Genomic DNA, 14,594 nt, shown 5'->3' with positions numbered 1-14,594 from the left:
CCAGTGTCCTTTTAACTTTGGGCCCAAACAACGAGGAGGGCTCAATGGGGGCATTAAAAAAGGAAGACTTAAAAGGTTCCGTGAAGTTGCACAAGCGCATCCAGGCATGTCGTCTCATGACCGCAGCTGAACCCGCCGCTCTAGCTGCTCCTTCTGAGGCAGGTGATATCAATCGCAAAGAGGAGTTAGATACAGACTCAATGGTGGCCAGCTGAGAGGTCACTTTGTCACAGACCTCATCAGACACTACACCAGCCAAGGTTTCAGAGAGCTCAGGGACCAGATCCCTTTGAAGCCTGGTAAAATGTGCCATATAATTCCGGGACCTTATAGCAAAGGTCGCCGAAGCAAAAGTGTGCATCCCTATTCTGTCCAGGTCCCGGGACTCTGTTAGGCAGATGGACAGTCTGGATTTCTTCTTCTGCCAGATCCTTTTTTGTTGCAGCTGCCACCACCAAAGCATCTACAGGAATACCTTTGTACCAATGGGGATCTGAAGCAGGAGGGGACAAGATCTTATCAGGCCTCCGGGGAATAGCTTCAACAGTATAAGGGGCCTTCCAAGCATGCTGTACAATGAACTTGACAAGTTCATTGGCAGGTGGAGTAACCCAGGAGGTAGGGGGCCGGGCTCAAAAAGCCTGCAGGAACACAAATTCCTCAGGGGTCGGATTAGAGGGCTGCCAGTCACCTCTCTGTTTCAGGATTTCAAGGATATCGCCAAAGGATACCTCAGAGGGTGATCGAGGGGATCCTTCCCCCTCATCAAAATCTGTCTCTTCGGTGAGAGACTCCTCTGTGGAGTCCATGTGCTTCCACTTACACAAACTTTTCTGGTGGACCTCCACAGCGGGAGAAGCTGGGAAGACAATGGAAAAGGGGATTCCTGAGGGAATATGTCCTGAGGCCCTTGTACCCGGTGTCCGCTAGGTGCGACTTGTGAAACCAGTGCACCAGAGAAGGGCAGAGGTATAGACAGTCCAGTATCGCCAGCAGCAGCGAAAGCCTTCTCCATCAGATGAAAGGCTGATTCACCCAGAGAGGTGTGTATGTCGAGGACAGAGGGCACTCCTCCCCTAAGTAGCTCAGCCTGCCGACTCTGAGTCCATGGATGGCTGTGGAGCAGCAAGCTATGCGTATCACAGCTGACATCCTGGGTCATAGCAAAACCTTCCTGCCATAAAGGTAACTGCGGTTCCTTAGTGAGATCCATAAATGGAACCGCAGAAGGGGAAGACTGTACTATATCCATGGACTTCAAATGCAATGAAGGAGGAGAATAAGAAGGTGTCTTTGGAGATGGATGACCACCTCCCAAGGAAGGATAGTTCTTGGGCGGTGGAATACCTCTGGCCAAGAATGCCTGGTCCACAAGACGCAACACATCATGTTCAGAAAGACTTCTAGTGGACCTCACCGTGACTGAGGGAGAAACAGGCCTTTCCACAAAAGAGGCAGACTCAGTGCCCATCTCATCTGATCGCACTAAGGAAAACAGTGCCGAGAAAGACTGAACTACTGTAGTCTGCACCGAAGAAGTCATCGGTGCCGATGTCATTGTCTGCACCGACACAGGGATCGGTGCCGAAGTGGTTGTCGGTGCCGAAACTGGAACCGACAAAACTGGAGTCAGTAATAAAGGCCTTGGTTCAGAGGAAGATCTCGAAGCAGACGCAGTCAAGGTCTGCGCAGACTGAATGGTCAGTGCTGATACAGTGGTAAAGGTCTGAACTGAGGAGTCCCTCGGTGTTGATATGGAGAAGGCTGCAGGATAGGACGGAGCCAAAATCACTAATGGAGCCGAAGGTCTGGGCACCAAAAGCACTGGGGCTGACAGAGAGCTCTGGAGCCAAAATTTTAGCCTTTTTAGATTTTGGTTGTTGAGAGTCCCCAGCCGGAGACGAAGGCAAGGATTTAGCCTTAGTAGAAACAGGTATTTTCTTATGGGCTTTAAGAGGGGTTGAGATCTCTGACCCAGAAATAGCCTCTGAAAAGGGAAATTTTAGAAGTCCCTTCAGTATCAGTTTATTTTTCCTTTCTAACAAAGTTCTATTAGAAAAGTTTTCACATATAGTACAAGGTGGTTCAACAGATAAATGGGAAGCTCCCAAACAATAAACACACAGTGTGCATCAGAAGTACGCAGCTTGTGTCCACAATCAGAACACCGCTTAAACCCCTGACTACCCTTTTTATCTGCTATATTAATAAAAAGAAAAGTACCAACAAGGGCAGAAGAGAGTACCCGAAGGTATGAAAAAGAAAGGAAAGGGATTACCAACGATGGTAAGGAGAAATTACCTCACGGTAAAAAGGGTAAGTAAAGGACAGAGAAGAAAACCTGAAATTATGAATGCTAGATGCGATAGGACAAGAGACAATAAAATATTAACTTTTCTAACAGAAAAGTAATTTGTAAAGCAATTAAACAATTGACTGTACTTAGCTCAAGCGAAGTAGCTTGACACGACCGGATGGCAATGCGGCAAACGAAATCTGAGGTAACAGGGAGACGGGAATTGTGGGAAAGAGTTTAGCTTGAGAGTTTGAAGCTGACGCGAGCTTGGAAAATGGCTGGCTCAGTTCCGAGCTCTGAACCGATACCCATACGTAAGGAATGAACGAGGACTAACAATATCAGATACATAATTACACACACACACAATTTCAAAACACTAAGTTTGAAAATGGTGCAAACAAACATACTATTAAAAGTGCATAAAGGTGTACAAAAACAGAACTAATTAAATTATATGGCTTTATATCCTATAATAATATGCAGACATTTCATAAAACCTATAATACATGGCTTGTCTTGCCCATACCCAGGCTTGCAATGCGTGAAACATGTACATCACAAATGTGGAGTAATACTGCTATTTCAGTAATGGGTAGTATACACACACACACACATATATATATTTATATATGTATGTATATATATATATATATATATATATATATATATATATATATATATATAATCTATACTATTGCCCTGGCTATCACCTCCCATAGCTACTGCCTCTGAATATCACAAGCCATCACCAACAGGCATCTAATTTTTTTCTTTGCTCTCTTATTCACGTGCTTGATTAAATCCATCCAGATATAAGCCATCAACCAGTAGAGACCAGTCACCAACTAGCAGAACTGTAAGGAAGGGCTCATGAGGAAAGGAGACTTAGAATGTGATATAATGTTATATCATAAGACTGCTCTCTTAAAGAGCATGGATAAAGAAATGACTGTATCTTTGCACATCCCAGGCTAGGAATAACCTTCACATAGGCTGTGTAGTCTCTATCACAAAGTCTTGTGCTGCACAATCTCAGATTACTGTATGCTCCTTTCTCTTCTCATCCTGTTTGGGCTCCCTAACATTTTTTTTAATGAACTCTGGTAACTGTTGGTGCATAGTAAATCCAATTTCAATTCAATATCAACACTGAAGCATTGGCCAGAGGCTGATTATTTCAACTTCCATGATGTTTATATGGCCTTCAGCACAAAGGAGACCTTATATGAAAAAATAAAATTTCTAAAATTTGCTGCATTTTAAAAATAACACACTCGTATCAAATAAATAAATAAACCCTACTACCGGTCAAAAACTACTGACCTTCTGTTGTTTTAAACAGGCGTCTGTTGAGTTCATCTGCCTTGCTCTAGAAACAAAAAAGAAATTATTAAAGGTCAGATTTAGTTTGCATTAGAGAATTAACAAGTACTGGGTTTTATCTAATTTTGTTTTTGTTTCATCGATCCAAAAGCTTCTAAATATAAAGGATAATAATGTACAAAAAACATTCATTTACTCATTCATTCTTTGTTTGCATATACGATTTAATATTTGGCCATGGGGAGCTGAAGATTATCCTAGCATTCACTAGGTACAAGATACTGAAGTTCATCCTGAACAGAGCACCATCTCATCAAAGGATGAGCAAATGCACACACTCACGCGCATACACACACACACTCTCCTAGGTGTACACCTGCAAACAATGCAGAGAATCATCATTCACATGCTGCACATCATTAAGATGTTTGTGGTAACAACAGCACCCAGCAAAAACCTAGAAGAAAAAATAGGACATGCACACTCCATACACAATGCACACCAGCGAAGAACCAAACTGGAGTACAGCAAGCTTTGTGAGGCAGTAACACTACTCACCAAGCCACTGGGCAGCTCTAAAGAGATCTTGCTATCAGAAGATCTTCAAAGAGCATCAAAGATACTAAATACTAATAAAATACCCAGCCAACATGTGGCATTTTAATAACAGAATCCAGAGCACTTACCATTGAGAAACCATCTTCTAAATGAATATTCTGACAGTGGGTAGAATTTCAGGTAACCTTTAAAAAAGATGAGGCTACTGCCTTCCTCTGAATTCTTCATTTATTCATTCTTCTCTAATTGGTTTAGTGTGCTCAGAGTCATAGGGAAGTTGCAACTTAACCTTGCACTCTAACTGCAAGGCAGAGAAACTTAAGCTGGTTAAGGTACAAGTCTAACACAGAATGTGAACTTGCGCTAGCACGTAAACACACACACACGCGCGTGCACACACACACACACACACACACACACACACACACACACACACACACACAAAACGCATGCATATCTGTGAGCAATTCCAGAACTGCCAATTCTCATACGGCATGCTTCTCAACTGCAGCCTGAAACATAACCAAGCACTGTGACCAGCTATGCTAACTACACCACTGTATTGCCACCCACATCTTTCATGCTGGAAATCCAAAAAAAGTTGGAAAAAGGAGAAAGATTTTCTTCTGAAACAAAGAAAACATTCGGCTATCACAAGCTAAAACGTTCCCCAAACAATAGGTGGAGGATGTGAATACACTATAAAGCTTCTAAAACAACCATAAACCTTCCAAGACATAATAATCTGATGTACTGACAGTCACCACATATCTACAAAGTGCCAAACATGTAGGTCAGCAAGGACTTGCAGGCACCCCAGCTAAGAAAAAAAGCTTTATTTGTGGGGTTATTGTATTTTACTTGCACTATACTGACTGAGTTCATAGGTAGCTACTAGGCTATCTGCCCGAAGGCATTTATAAACCTAGCCGGAATGTGTTGGCTTTTGCTGCCCCCTTAGATTAGTCCCCGTGCCTCTGTCCAGCAGAGACACGGAAGTGATCCCTGGGGTAAACTTTCTGTTTTCCATCCACTCGTTAAGGTTTCTCTTGAAGAGGGTTAGTGAGGAGCTCTGCCTAATGTAGATTGGAATCTTGTTCCAGAGCATGGGAATTCTCTGGGGCAGGAATCTATCCCTCCAGCCCGTCCTATTTATTGCTGTGGTGAGGTTTAGATCCCTGGAGCGTGTGGCTTGAGGGGATATGTTTTTCTTTAGGTGGAGCATGTTCTTCAATTCTGGGTAGGACATGGCCTTGTATGTCAGGCAGAGATCACCTCTGAGTAGGCGGTATGCAACAGAGTACAGCTGGAGTTTCTTCAGTCGAGCTGCATAGAGCATCTGCTTGAGGCCAGTGATCCTCTTGGTGAGGTACTTCTGTGGTCTTTTCAGTTGTTGCAGGTGTCTTGTAAGGTACATCCCAAATGGGGCATTGTACTCTATGATGGGTCTGATGAGTGATGCATAGAAGGGCCCAATGACCTTTTTCGATCTGGATGCAAACCCTTTTGTGATTAGGTGGGCCACATAGAAGGATTTTCTATTCACTTTGGCAATGTGATTATCAAAGAGGTTACTATCTACTTGATTCCCCAGAACCCTTATTACATCTTCTGTATTTAGGGGGCTACCACCTATGTGGTAGTTTGTGAGTACATTGTTTTTTCCAAAGGGGATGACTATGCACTTTTTGGCATTTAGCTTGAGGCCATGGTTTTGACACTAGGTATCTGTCTCAGTGAGACCCTTTTGGAGGATGTCTGTGTCCGCCGGAGAGTCAATTATAGCCCCTAGTTTGCAGTCTTCTGCGAACTTGGTCAGCCATAGTCCGCCTGCACTTGCCTTACCCTCTGAGAAGTATATACAGAACAGGAGGAGTCCTAGGACTGACCCCAGGAGAACGCCACTTGTAACCGGTTTAGAGTCAGACCTAGCTCCCGCAACAAATACCATGTGGGTTCTGTCCGTGAGCCAGTTGGCAACCCATCTCCTGACGTAGGGGTTTATGTTCAGGCTGGTGAGCTTGTCTATAATACCTAAGTGGGGAATGCTGTAGAAGGCCTTTGCAAGGTCTAGGTAGGCTGCGTGGACCACCTTTCCCTCATCTATAGCCTTGGTAACTGTCTCAAACAAGTCCACCAGGTTTAGGGGGCATGATCTGCCCTTAACAAAGCCAAACTGGGTAGGGTCCAGTGTTTGGAGGTTTCCAATGTCTCTGTTAATGAGATCCATGATGATGCGCTCCACAGCTTTGCAGACCAAGCTAGTCAGGCTTATAAGGCGATAGTTCCTGGGGTCCGTTGTGGCTCCACCTTTGTAAAGTGGAATAACCGTTGCTGTGCACCACTCTGTGGGCACATAGCCTGTGGAAAGGCTGAGTTTAAACAGTGTGTTTAGGTGAGGGGTTAGTTCATCTTTGAGCTTGTGTAGGACACAGCCTGGGACACCGTCCAGTCCCACTGATGCTGTGTTTTTGGCTTTGGAGAGGGCTGTTTTAACCTGAGTGTCTGTGATTTCAGGGGCACTACATTCTTCTGGTATAGTTATGGGCCCTTTTTGGGCTGAGGGGGGGGGGGTGATATTTGCACTGAACCTGTCTGCCAGGAAGTTGGCTATATCGGTCGGTTCAGTGTATTTTGTGGCATTCTGCACTAACTCTGAGCAGATCTGAGAATTGCCACTTAGATTCTTGACATAGCTAAAGAATGCCTTGTGGTTATCTTTGGAGTCCATGGCAATTTTTTTTTCAAAGCTAGCCTTGGATGATTTTATAAGGGAATGTAGTTTCTTGCTGATAATGATCAGGGATGTCTTCCTTCTTAGGATTTTACTCTTTTCTGTACTAGTTTCCTCCTTCTATTGCATAGCTTGTTTATGACAGGGGTCCACCACACTGGTTTCCTTTTCTTGGAGGAGTGAGCCTTGGTTTTGTTTGGGATAGCACGGTCCATGCATTCTTGTAGGTGCCCGTAGAGTGCAAAAGTAAAGGATTTTGCAGCTTGGACAGCGTTATCCTTTAGCATGGGCGCTTTGAAACTTCCCACATCAGTCTTAAGTAACATGAAGTTTACTTTTGAAAAGTTTTTCAAGGTGGTTTCTTTGACCGGGGGTTGTGGAGGAATGTGGATATCCAGAGTGATTAGTTTATGGTCAGATCTAACCAGCGTGGGGTTGCCCTCCGGTGTGGAACACCAGTCGCCCATGTTGCTGATGACCAGGTTCAATATGTTGTCACCTCTGGTGGGGGTGTTGACCAGTTGATCCAAGGCGTTTGAGTTTATAAATTCTAGGAAATGTTGGGCAAGGGAGTTTGTACTTGAGTAGTTCTCCCGGTTAATGTTTGGGTAATTGAAATCACTCAATATAAGGGTGCTTGGTAGGACCTTTATGTTTCCCAGTGTTTCCAGGAATGCGGAGTGAGGGTCCTGGGACATGGTGGGTGATCTGTAGCAAGCTATAATTTGACTAGCAGTTTTGTCCATTGTTAGTTGCACGTGGCTGATCTCTGAAGCATCGTGCTGTGCCACTAACCTGGAGGTGTGGGTATCCTTGATGAATATGGATACTTCCCCACCTTTTGTATTTTGGTCCGGGTTTTGTGGCCAAAATGTATGGTATTATTCGTAGCCTGGTAGTGCTGGGGTGCTCTCTGTAGCCTTAAACCAGGTTTCTGTTACTGCACATATATCTATTTTATCCATACTGAGGAGTGCCTCGAGTGCGTGCATTTTGAGGTTTAGACTTCTGGCATTGAGTAGCATTACCCTCAGTTTTTTGTTACTTGTGCTATTTACGGCGGTGGGTTTTGTCTTTTGAGCCTTTCCTAAAAACGGCACTATGGGGGGTGGCAAGAGCCTTGGCCAGTATTCGAAAGCCTAAGTGTGACAGGTGCAAGCCATCTCTAGCAAAGCAGGGTGGCTTGTCAAGCATGTCATCCCAGGCTGACCAACACTGGATCCCCTTTGAATGACACCAGAAGATCAGTCAATTGTTGAAATTGATAATTTGTTTCTCTATACCATGGTATCATTCTTGGTGAGGGCAGGACGTTACTCAGGGTCAGGGTCATACCGGCCTGGGCTAAGTGATCAGAGAGCTCCTCCAGGTCTCATTTCATGTAGTCCAGGGAGGTACGGCTCAGGTAATTCATACCAACATGGACAATGACAGAGTCATATTTGTACTTCTTCTGGAGTGACATGAGTGCTTGCGTTATGTGGCAGATCCTGGCACCCGACAGGCAGCTAACAGTAACCTTCTCCTTCTTCAGCTTAGTGAGTGGGACATCAGTGTGTCTGATTACAGAGTATCCTATTACTAGTGTGTTGGGCATGTTATTTTGCCTTAAGGGCTGTGATTGTGTGGCACACTGGTTTTTTGAAGTATGTGTTTCATGGTTTGTGTTGGGGGGGTGGAGGTTGCTTGGATGTCTGCTTTGGAGGTCTCTGTTGCTTCTGCAGATTTTTATTTAGAGCCTCCGAGTATGTTTTTGTGTATTTATGTGTGTTTTTTTTACCAGTGCTGGCTTCATAGGTCTATGTGAGACTGATGGTGTGATGCAAGTCATTCCCTTCTACTCTTGACTGCCTGGTCCAGTCTTGGGTTGAGAGAGCTCAGTCTCCAGTTTGGCTGTATAATTGCTTTTCTCGCATGTATTAGTGTTTGGTGGAAGGAGGAGAGGATTGTCTGGGTACATGAGGCAATTGTAACATTGCCTCAAAATGCCCAGATTCACCAGTTGGACCGGAGAGTACACCTGAAACTGCCCTTTGGACATGCCTGGATAGGTACAGTGAACTGTTTTACTGATTGGCCGGTAAGGTCGAAGAGAGAGCCTTATCCTTCTCCACAGTATAGAGGGGGCCCAGTGCTAAGGTTTATTAGTGCCTGCTATGAGTTTTGAGCAAGTGCTGGTATGAGAGGTGAATGGTTTGAGTGCTTAAGTTGAAAGAGTCTAGTTCCAAGGGAAAAATTGAACAGTAGACTTTGTGGACGCGCAAAACCGTGCAAATGTGGGTTTTATAGCAGGGAAATGAAAGAGATAGAAATTAGCCCAAAATGGCCAATAAACTACTGATTTCTGGGCTGAAACCACTCCTCCAGGGACAGATAGGCTGCTCAAAGCTTCCTCTCTCACAGTGAACAGAGAAACATCCTTCTATCCAAGTAAGGTATAGGCAAACACAGAAACTTGTAACACAGCCCTGAATTCAGCACTAACCTGAAAAATGGACTATACTAGCTTAGAAAGGCGGGAAAACAAGTTTTTTTTCGTTTTTAGAAAATAAAGCAGATAGAATCAAAAAAACACTTTAAATGCACAGAAATGGCTATCACACTTGAGTGTGTAGCCTACAACAGTTAAACAGGTATGTTAAACACAAAAACGACTTTGTTAAAGTGCAGGCAGTAAAATAAGTACAATATGTAGCTGAAATAAGCTTTTTAATCACAGAAACTCTAGAAAATTGGCATTTTAGGCGGAATTAGCTAAAGGCAGCAAGAAATGCAGAAAAATGATACTTAATCCCACCAGGCCAATGGCCTGAGGTGGTAATCATACTAAGAAAGTTGGCCATGGTTCTGGGGAACTTGTCCTTCTCTTTTCTCTAAGTGTTGATGGATATTATGCATGTAAATGCAACTGACATTTCTGTATCATAATGTTAATGAAGACATGGGATTTTGACCAAATGGCAGAAGTACAGGCATCGTGCAACAAAGCATCCTTAAATTAGACAGAATATGTAGAATATGCAGCACTTTCACAAAACAGAGTATGGTTTCACTTTTCATGAAAGATTATTTGCTCATTATTCTGCAAAAGTGGACAATAACACAGGCAAAGTGTACACTGTTTACTAACAAGTACATTTTATCCCACCTGGGACATGAAAAGAATAGTTATTTAAATTAACAAAGCAGGAAACGGCTACTTCATGCATAAAAGCCTGTAGTTCCTAAAACTCAGAAGCAATGCTTCCCCTACATAATGGTAGTATGTATTTTATAAATACACTTTGCTATGAATGGCCAGAATCTTGTCAAAGCTAGAGGTCTCTACAATGACAATTTCACAAAGACAAAACACACTAGCACTGCAGCAAAAAGAACCATTCTGTAAGTATAATACAGCAGCTATCTCAAAAGTCTATTACATGTTCAGTATAAAATGTTTTATTAAATGCCTTTCCATTCCCTCACTATCTAACAAATCACTGGTGCAATTTATCATGTACATATTTTGTCCTTGACCCATTTTGCTTGTGCAAATTTTATATTACAAATACTTTACATTTACACTTTCTCAGGCGAGATCTGAAAGCATGCCGCAGGATCTAGCTTGCATGCCTATCACTTTCTCAAATTAACTGAATCATTCATGTATGGCATATAAATAATTAAGACAATTCATGGATGTTGACGGATTAAATGTAGTAAAGGTAACATAATATGCTTGCATTTTTAATCTGGCCACCTATTTTTTTTTTTTTTGATTACAGCCTTTGGATAAGATGAAAAGCTACAACACCCTTATATGGGAAGAAGCACATCAGTGTTTTAAAAATATTTTTTAAGACATTAGCTGCTGCTTAAAATGAATTCTGCAGAAGCCTCACAGATCTCCACAGCAAAATGCAAATGAACCAAGCAGCAGGTTTTCTTTTACCTCAGGGATGACACTGCCCCCATAAAGGATCATCCTGTTACTTCTGACATCACAAGAGTGAGTTTTCAAGTAATCTGAATGATCTAGTTAGCATTAACTAACGAGGAAGCAATACAGTAATGAATGGGTCCAAAACAAAACCACTGACTTACCAATCCTGGTAAAAAAACACTTTATGATGCTTACCAGAAACTGCTGACAAACTATAAAATTATTGCTTGACAACAGGACTACAAGTGACACAAATTTTATAAAACTATCAAGAGAAATACTAAAAATTTGTTTAACTTAAACATTTTGGGCAATGCATAACTCATATTTTCACAAGCAAAAGTAATGCAGCAGTACATCAGAAATGAACAAGCACCTGCCAGAGCCAAAAGTTGGTGTGCACTACAGCTAAACATGAGCAAAACTGGCTAAAGGTGTGTGGCCAATAAAATGAAAAAGCATGTTGGTAACTGGCAAGTAGAAACTGATGAAAATAACCTTCATCTCCTCAAAAAGACTGATTTCTACGTAATTTTTTAAAAAGTGCATCTCTCTTTATCCTTGGTTTCTCCTGTGAACTAATTGTTTGTATGTACATAACTGGACAATATGTCTTCCTAATGCTAACCTTATTAGAATACAGAATGTTAAGCCTGAGAATGAGGTCCTGCTGAGAACAAATGGCAGGACAGACAAATCAGTCAAGTCAGACTAGTTAAATATTTGCAAAAGTAAACTGAAAAACAGCTTTACAAGACAGAAACAATCTTCCAATTGTATACTGAGAAATGTTCAAAATACAGTTACTCGAAAATGTAACAATGTAGCTAGTAATACCATGGGACAAGAATAGCAAGTTTTCATACAGAATATGTTGCGTTTTTCTGTGTCAGGAGTTATTAACCAGCCCAATGCCATAAAAAGACATGAATGTGAAAACCTGAATCAGAACAGGAAAAACAGGTTGTCAAATACATGTACACTTCCTGTCTTCTATAGGTATTCTCACTTTGCTAAAATAGTTTGAATTTACTGAAAAATTGGTTTCAATTTTCTTTTGCTGGCTATCTTATTCTCTAGCATTTTACTGGCAACATAGCTTTAACCACTATTACTGCAGTACAGCTCTATGACAACCCAAACGATACATGTGTGTTACAGATGATGCATCCACATCCATTTTCATTGTGCTGTCATGAGGCTCATTCAGCTTAGTGACATACTTATGAAAGACATCAGCAAATCCTTAAAAACTGACTACAGTTACACACCTGACACAGTAAAAAATGTCTGAAATTAATGCGTACCCATCTTTAAAATAAAATACCATTTTAGCCATTTGGGCAATGAAAGTAAAGGAATTCCTATTTCTTTCCTATAAGTATTACCTGAGCCATTTCATGAGGTAAGATGAGGACAGTAGAGAGAGACATGGTTTCATCTCCAGTTGACTAATGTTCACGACTGCAACACTTCTCTGAGCTCTCATTAGCTTCAAGTAGGATGGTTACAGTTTTCAGCCAGTTTCATTTTAATTAATATTCTCCTACATTCAACACTTGTATCTGCAATCTGTTCAGCAAGGGACTTACACTGTCTAAATATTCATCAGTAAAGGTATTCCCTCGTGAAAATTATTACTCCTGCACCTGACACACTTCTAAGAAGATTAGTACTGACAAACCTGTGCATTTTATTCAACTCCATAAGTGACATTAAGGTTCACAGGTAGGTACTAGGCTACTGCCCCTAGGGCCTACATAAGCCTAGCCAAAAAGGTACCCTGGCGTTCACCACCCAAGAAAATTATTTTCCTGTGCCCCTGTTGAGGAGAGCCACAGAGGTGATCCCCTGGGGTGAATTTCCCATCAATTCATCAAGATTTTTCTTGAAGAGTGCTAATGAGGAACTTTGTTTGATATAGATAGGTAGTTTGTTCCAGAGTATGGGAAGTCTCTGGGACAGGAATCCATCTCTCCAGCATGTTCTGATTATTGTGGTGAAAAGGTTTAGGTACCTAGAGCATGTAGTTGGAGGGATTGGGATTTATTTAAGTGGAGCATGACATAGCATTGTATGTTAGGCAGAGATCGCCTATGAGTAGGCGATATGTGACAGAGTACAGCTCGAGTTTTTTTAGATGGTTTGCATACGGCATCTGCTTGAGGCCAGTAATCCACTTTGTAAGGTATTTCTGCGGCCTTTCGAGTTGTTGTAGATGTCTTGTGAAGTACATACAAAAAGGGGCACTGTACTCTATAATGGGTTTAATGAGTGACGAGAAGAGGGGAACAATGACCTCTTTTTTCCTGGATGAGAAACCTTCTGTGAGGGGGTGTGCCACATAGAAGGATTTCCTGACTACTATGGCGATGTGATTATCAAAGGAGAGACTACTGTCCACCTGTGTCCAAAGGTCTCTTATCACACTTTCGGTGTTAAGCAGACTACCACCTATGTGGTAGTTCATGGGTACAAAGTTTTTACCAAAGGGGATGACAATGCACTTTTTGGCATTAAACTTGAGACCATGGCTTTGACATAAGGCATCTGTCTCAGTGAGGCCCTTTTGTAGGATGTCCACATCATTAGGAGTTTCAATCACAGCTCCTAGTTTGCAATCATCTGCGGGCTTCATTAGCCAAAGACCTTCTGTGTTAGCCTGTACTTCAGAAAAGTAGATATAAAACAGGAGAGGACCCAGGACTGAACCCTGTGGTACTCCACTTGTCAATGGTCTCTAGTCGGATTTGGAGTCTGCTACTTTCACAGTGTGGGTTATGCAAGTCATCCAGTTGGCAAACCATCTTGTGACATAGGGATTTACACCTAGTTTATCTATAATTCCAGAGTGAGGGATGGTGTTAAAAGCCTTGGTGAGATCTAGATAGACTGTGTGAACCACCTTACCCTCGTCTACGGCTTTGGTGACTGCTTCAAAGAAGTCTATCAGGTGTAGGAGACATGATTTGCCTTTTACAAACCTGAACTGGGTGGAGTCCAGAGTTTGGAGATTACCAATGTCTTGGTTTACAAGTTCCATGATGATACTTTCCATGGCCTTACAGACCAGGCATGTTAGGCTAATGGGGCAGTAGTTCCAGGCGGTCCGTGGTGGCTTCTCCTTGGTGGAGTGGGAAAACAGTCTCTGTGCACCATTCAGTGGTCACAAAGCCTGAGGTGAAGCTATGATTGAACATGGTGCTTAGGTGGAGTGACATTTCATTCTGTAGTTCGTGTACAATGCAGCCTGGGATGTTGTCAGGTCTCATGGATGTTGTGTTCTTGGCTTTGGAGAGTGTGTTTTTTACATGTTCAGTCGTGATTACAGGAACTTTGAATTCTTCCGGTATAGAGATGGGCCCTTTATGGGGTGACAAAGGGTAACAAAGTTAGCACTGAACCTATCTGCCAGGATGTTGGCAATATCAGTTGGTTCTCCATATTTAGTGCCTTTGTGCTGTAACTCAGAGCAGATCATAGTGTTGCCATTGAGATTCTTCACACAGCTATAGAATGTTTTGTGGTTCTCTTTAGAATCAGTGGTGATTTCATTTTCATAAATAGCTTTGGAGGATTTATGAGGAATCTCAGCTTCTTACTGAGGCTAACCAGGGAGTTCCTCCAATCATGGGACTTTACTCTTATTTGCAACAGTTTCTTTCTTCTGTTGTAGAGTTTGTTTATGGCAGGGGACCACCAAATTGGCTTCCTTTTTTGGAGGACAGCATCTTGGTTCTGTTAGGGATAGCAAG

General features: G+C 42.4%; 1 protein-coding gene across 1 annotated transcript in view; it reads right to left on the bottom strand.

Annotated features, from left to right (window-relative positions):
- ENPP2 (ectonucleotide pyrophosphatase/phosphodiesterase 2) overlaps window positions 1-14,594 on the bottom strand; it is a gene marked incomplete in the record, with an annotated part of 2,364,887 nt that overhangs the window by 660,991 nt on the left and 1,689,302 nt on the right. Inside the window, 1 exon segment of the mRNA XM_044066921.1 lies at window positions 3,623-3,668. Within this exon segment, the coding sequence (XP_043922856.1) occupies window positions 3,623-3,668 (46 nt within the window).

This window comes from Protopterus annectens, chromosome 3.part1, assembly GCF_019279795.1.
Source record: "Protopterus annectens isolate FY-2018-M chromosome 3.part1, PAN1.0, whole genome shotgun sequence".
Taxonomy (NCBI): domain Eukaryota; kingdom Metazoa; phylum Chordata; order Ceratodontiformes; family Protopteridae; genus Protopterus; species Protopterus annectens.
Note: the sequence above shows the minus strand (reverse complement) of the source record. Positions and strands in the feature narration are given on the sequence as shown.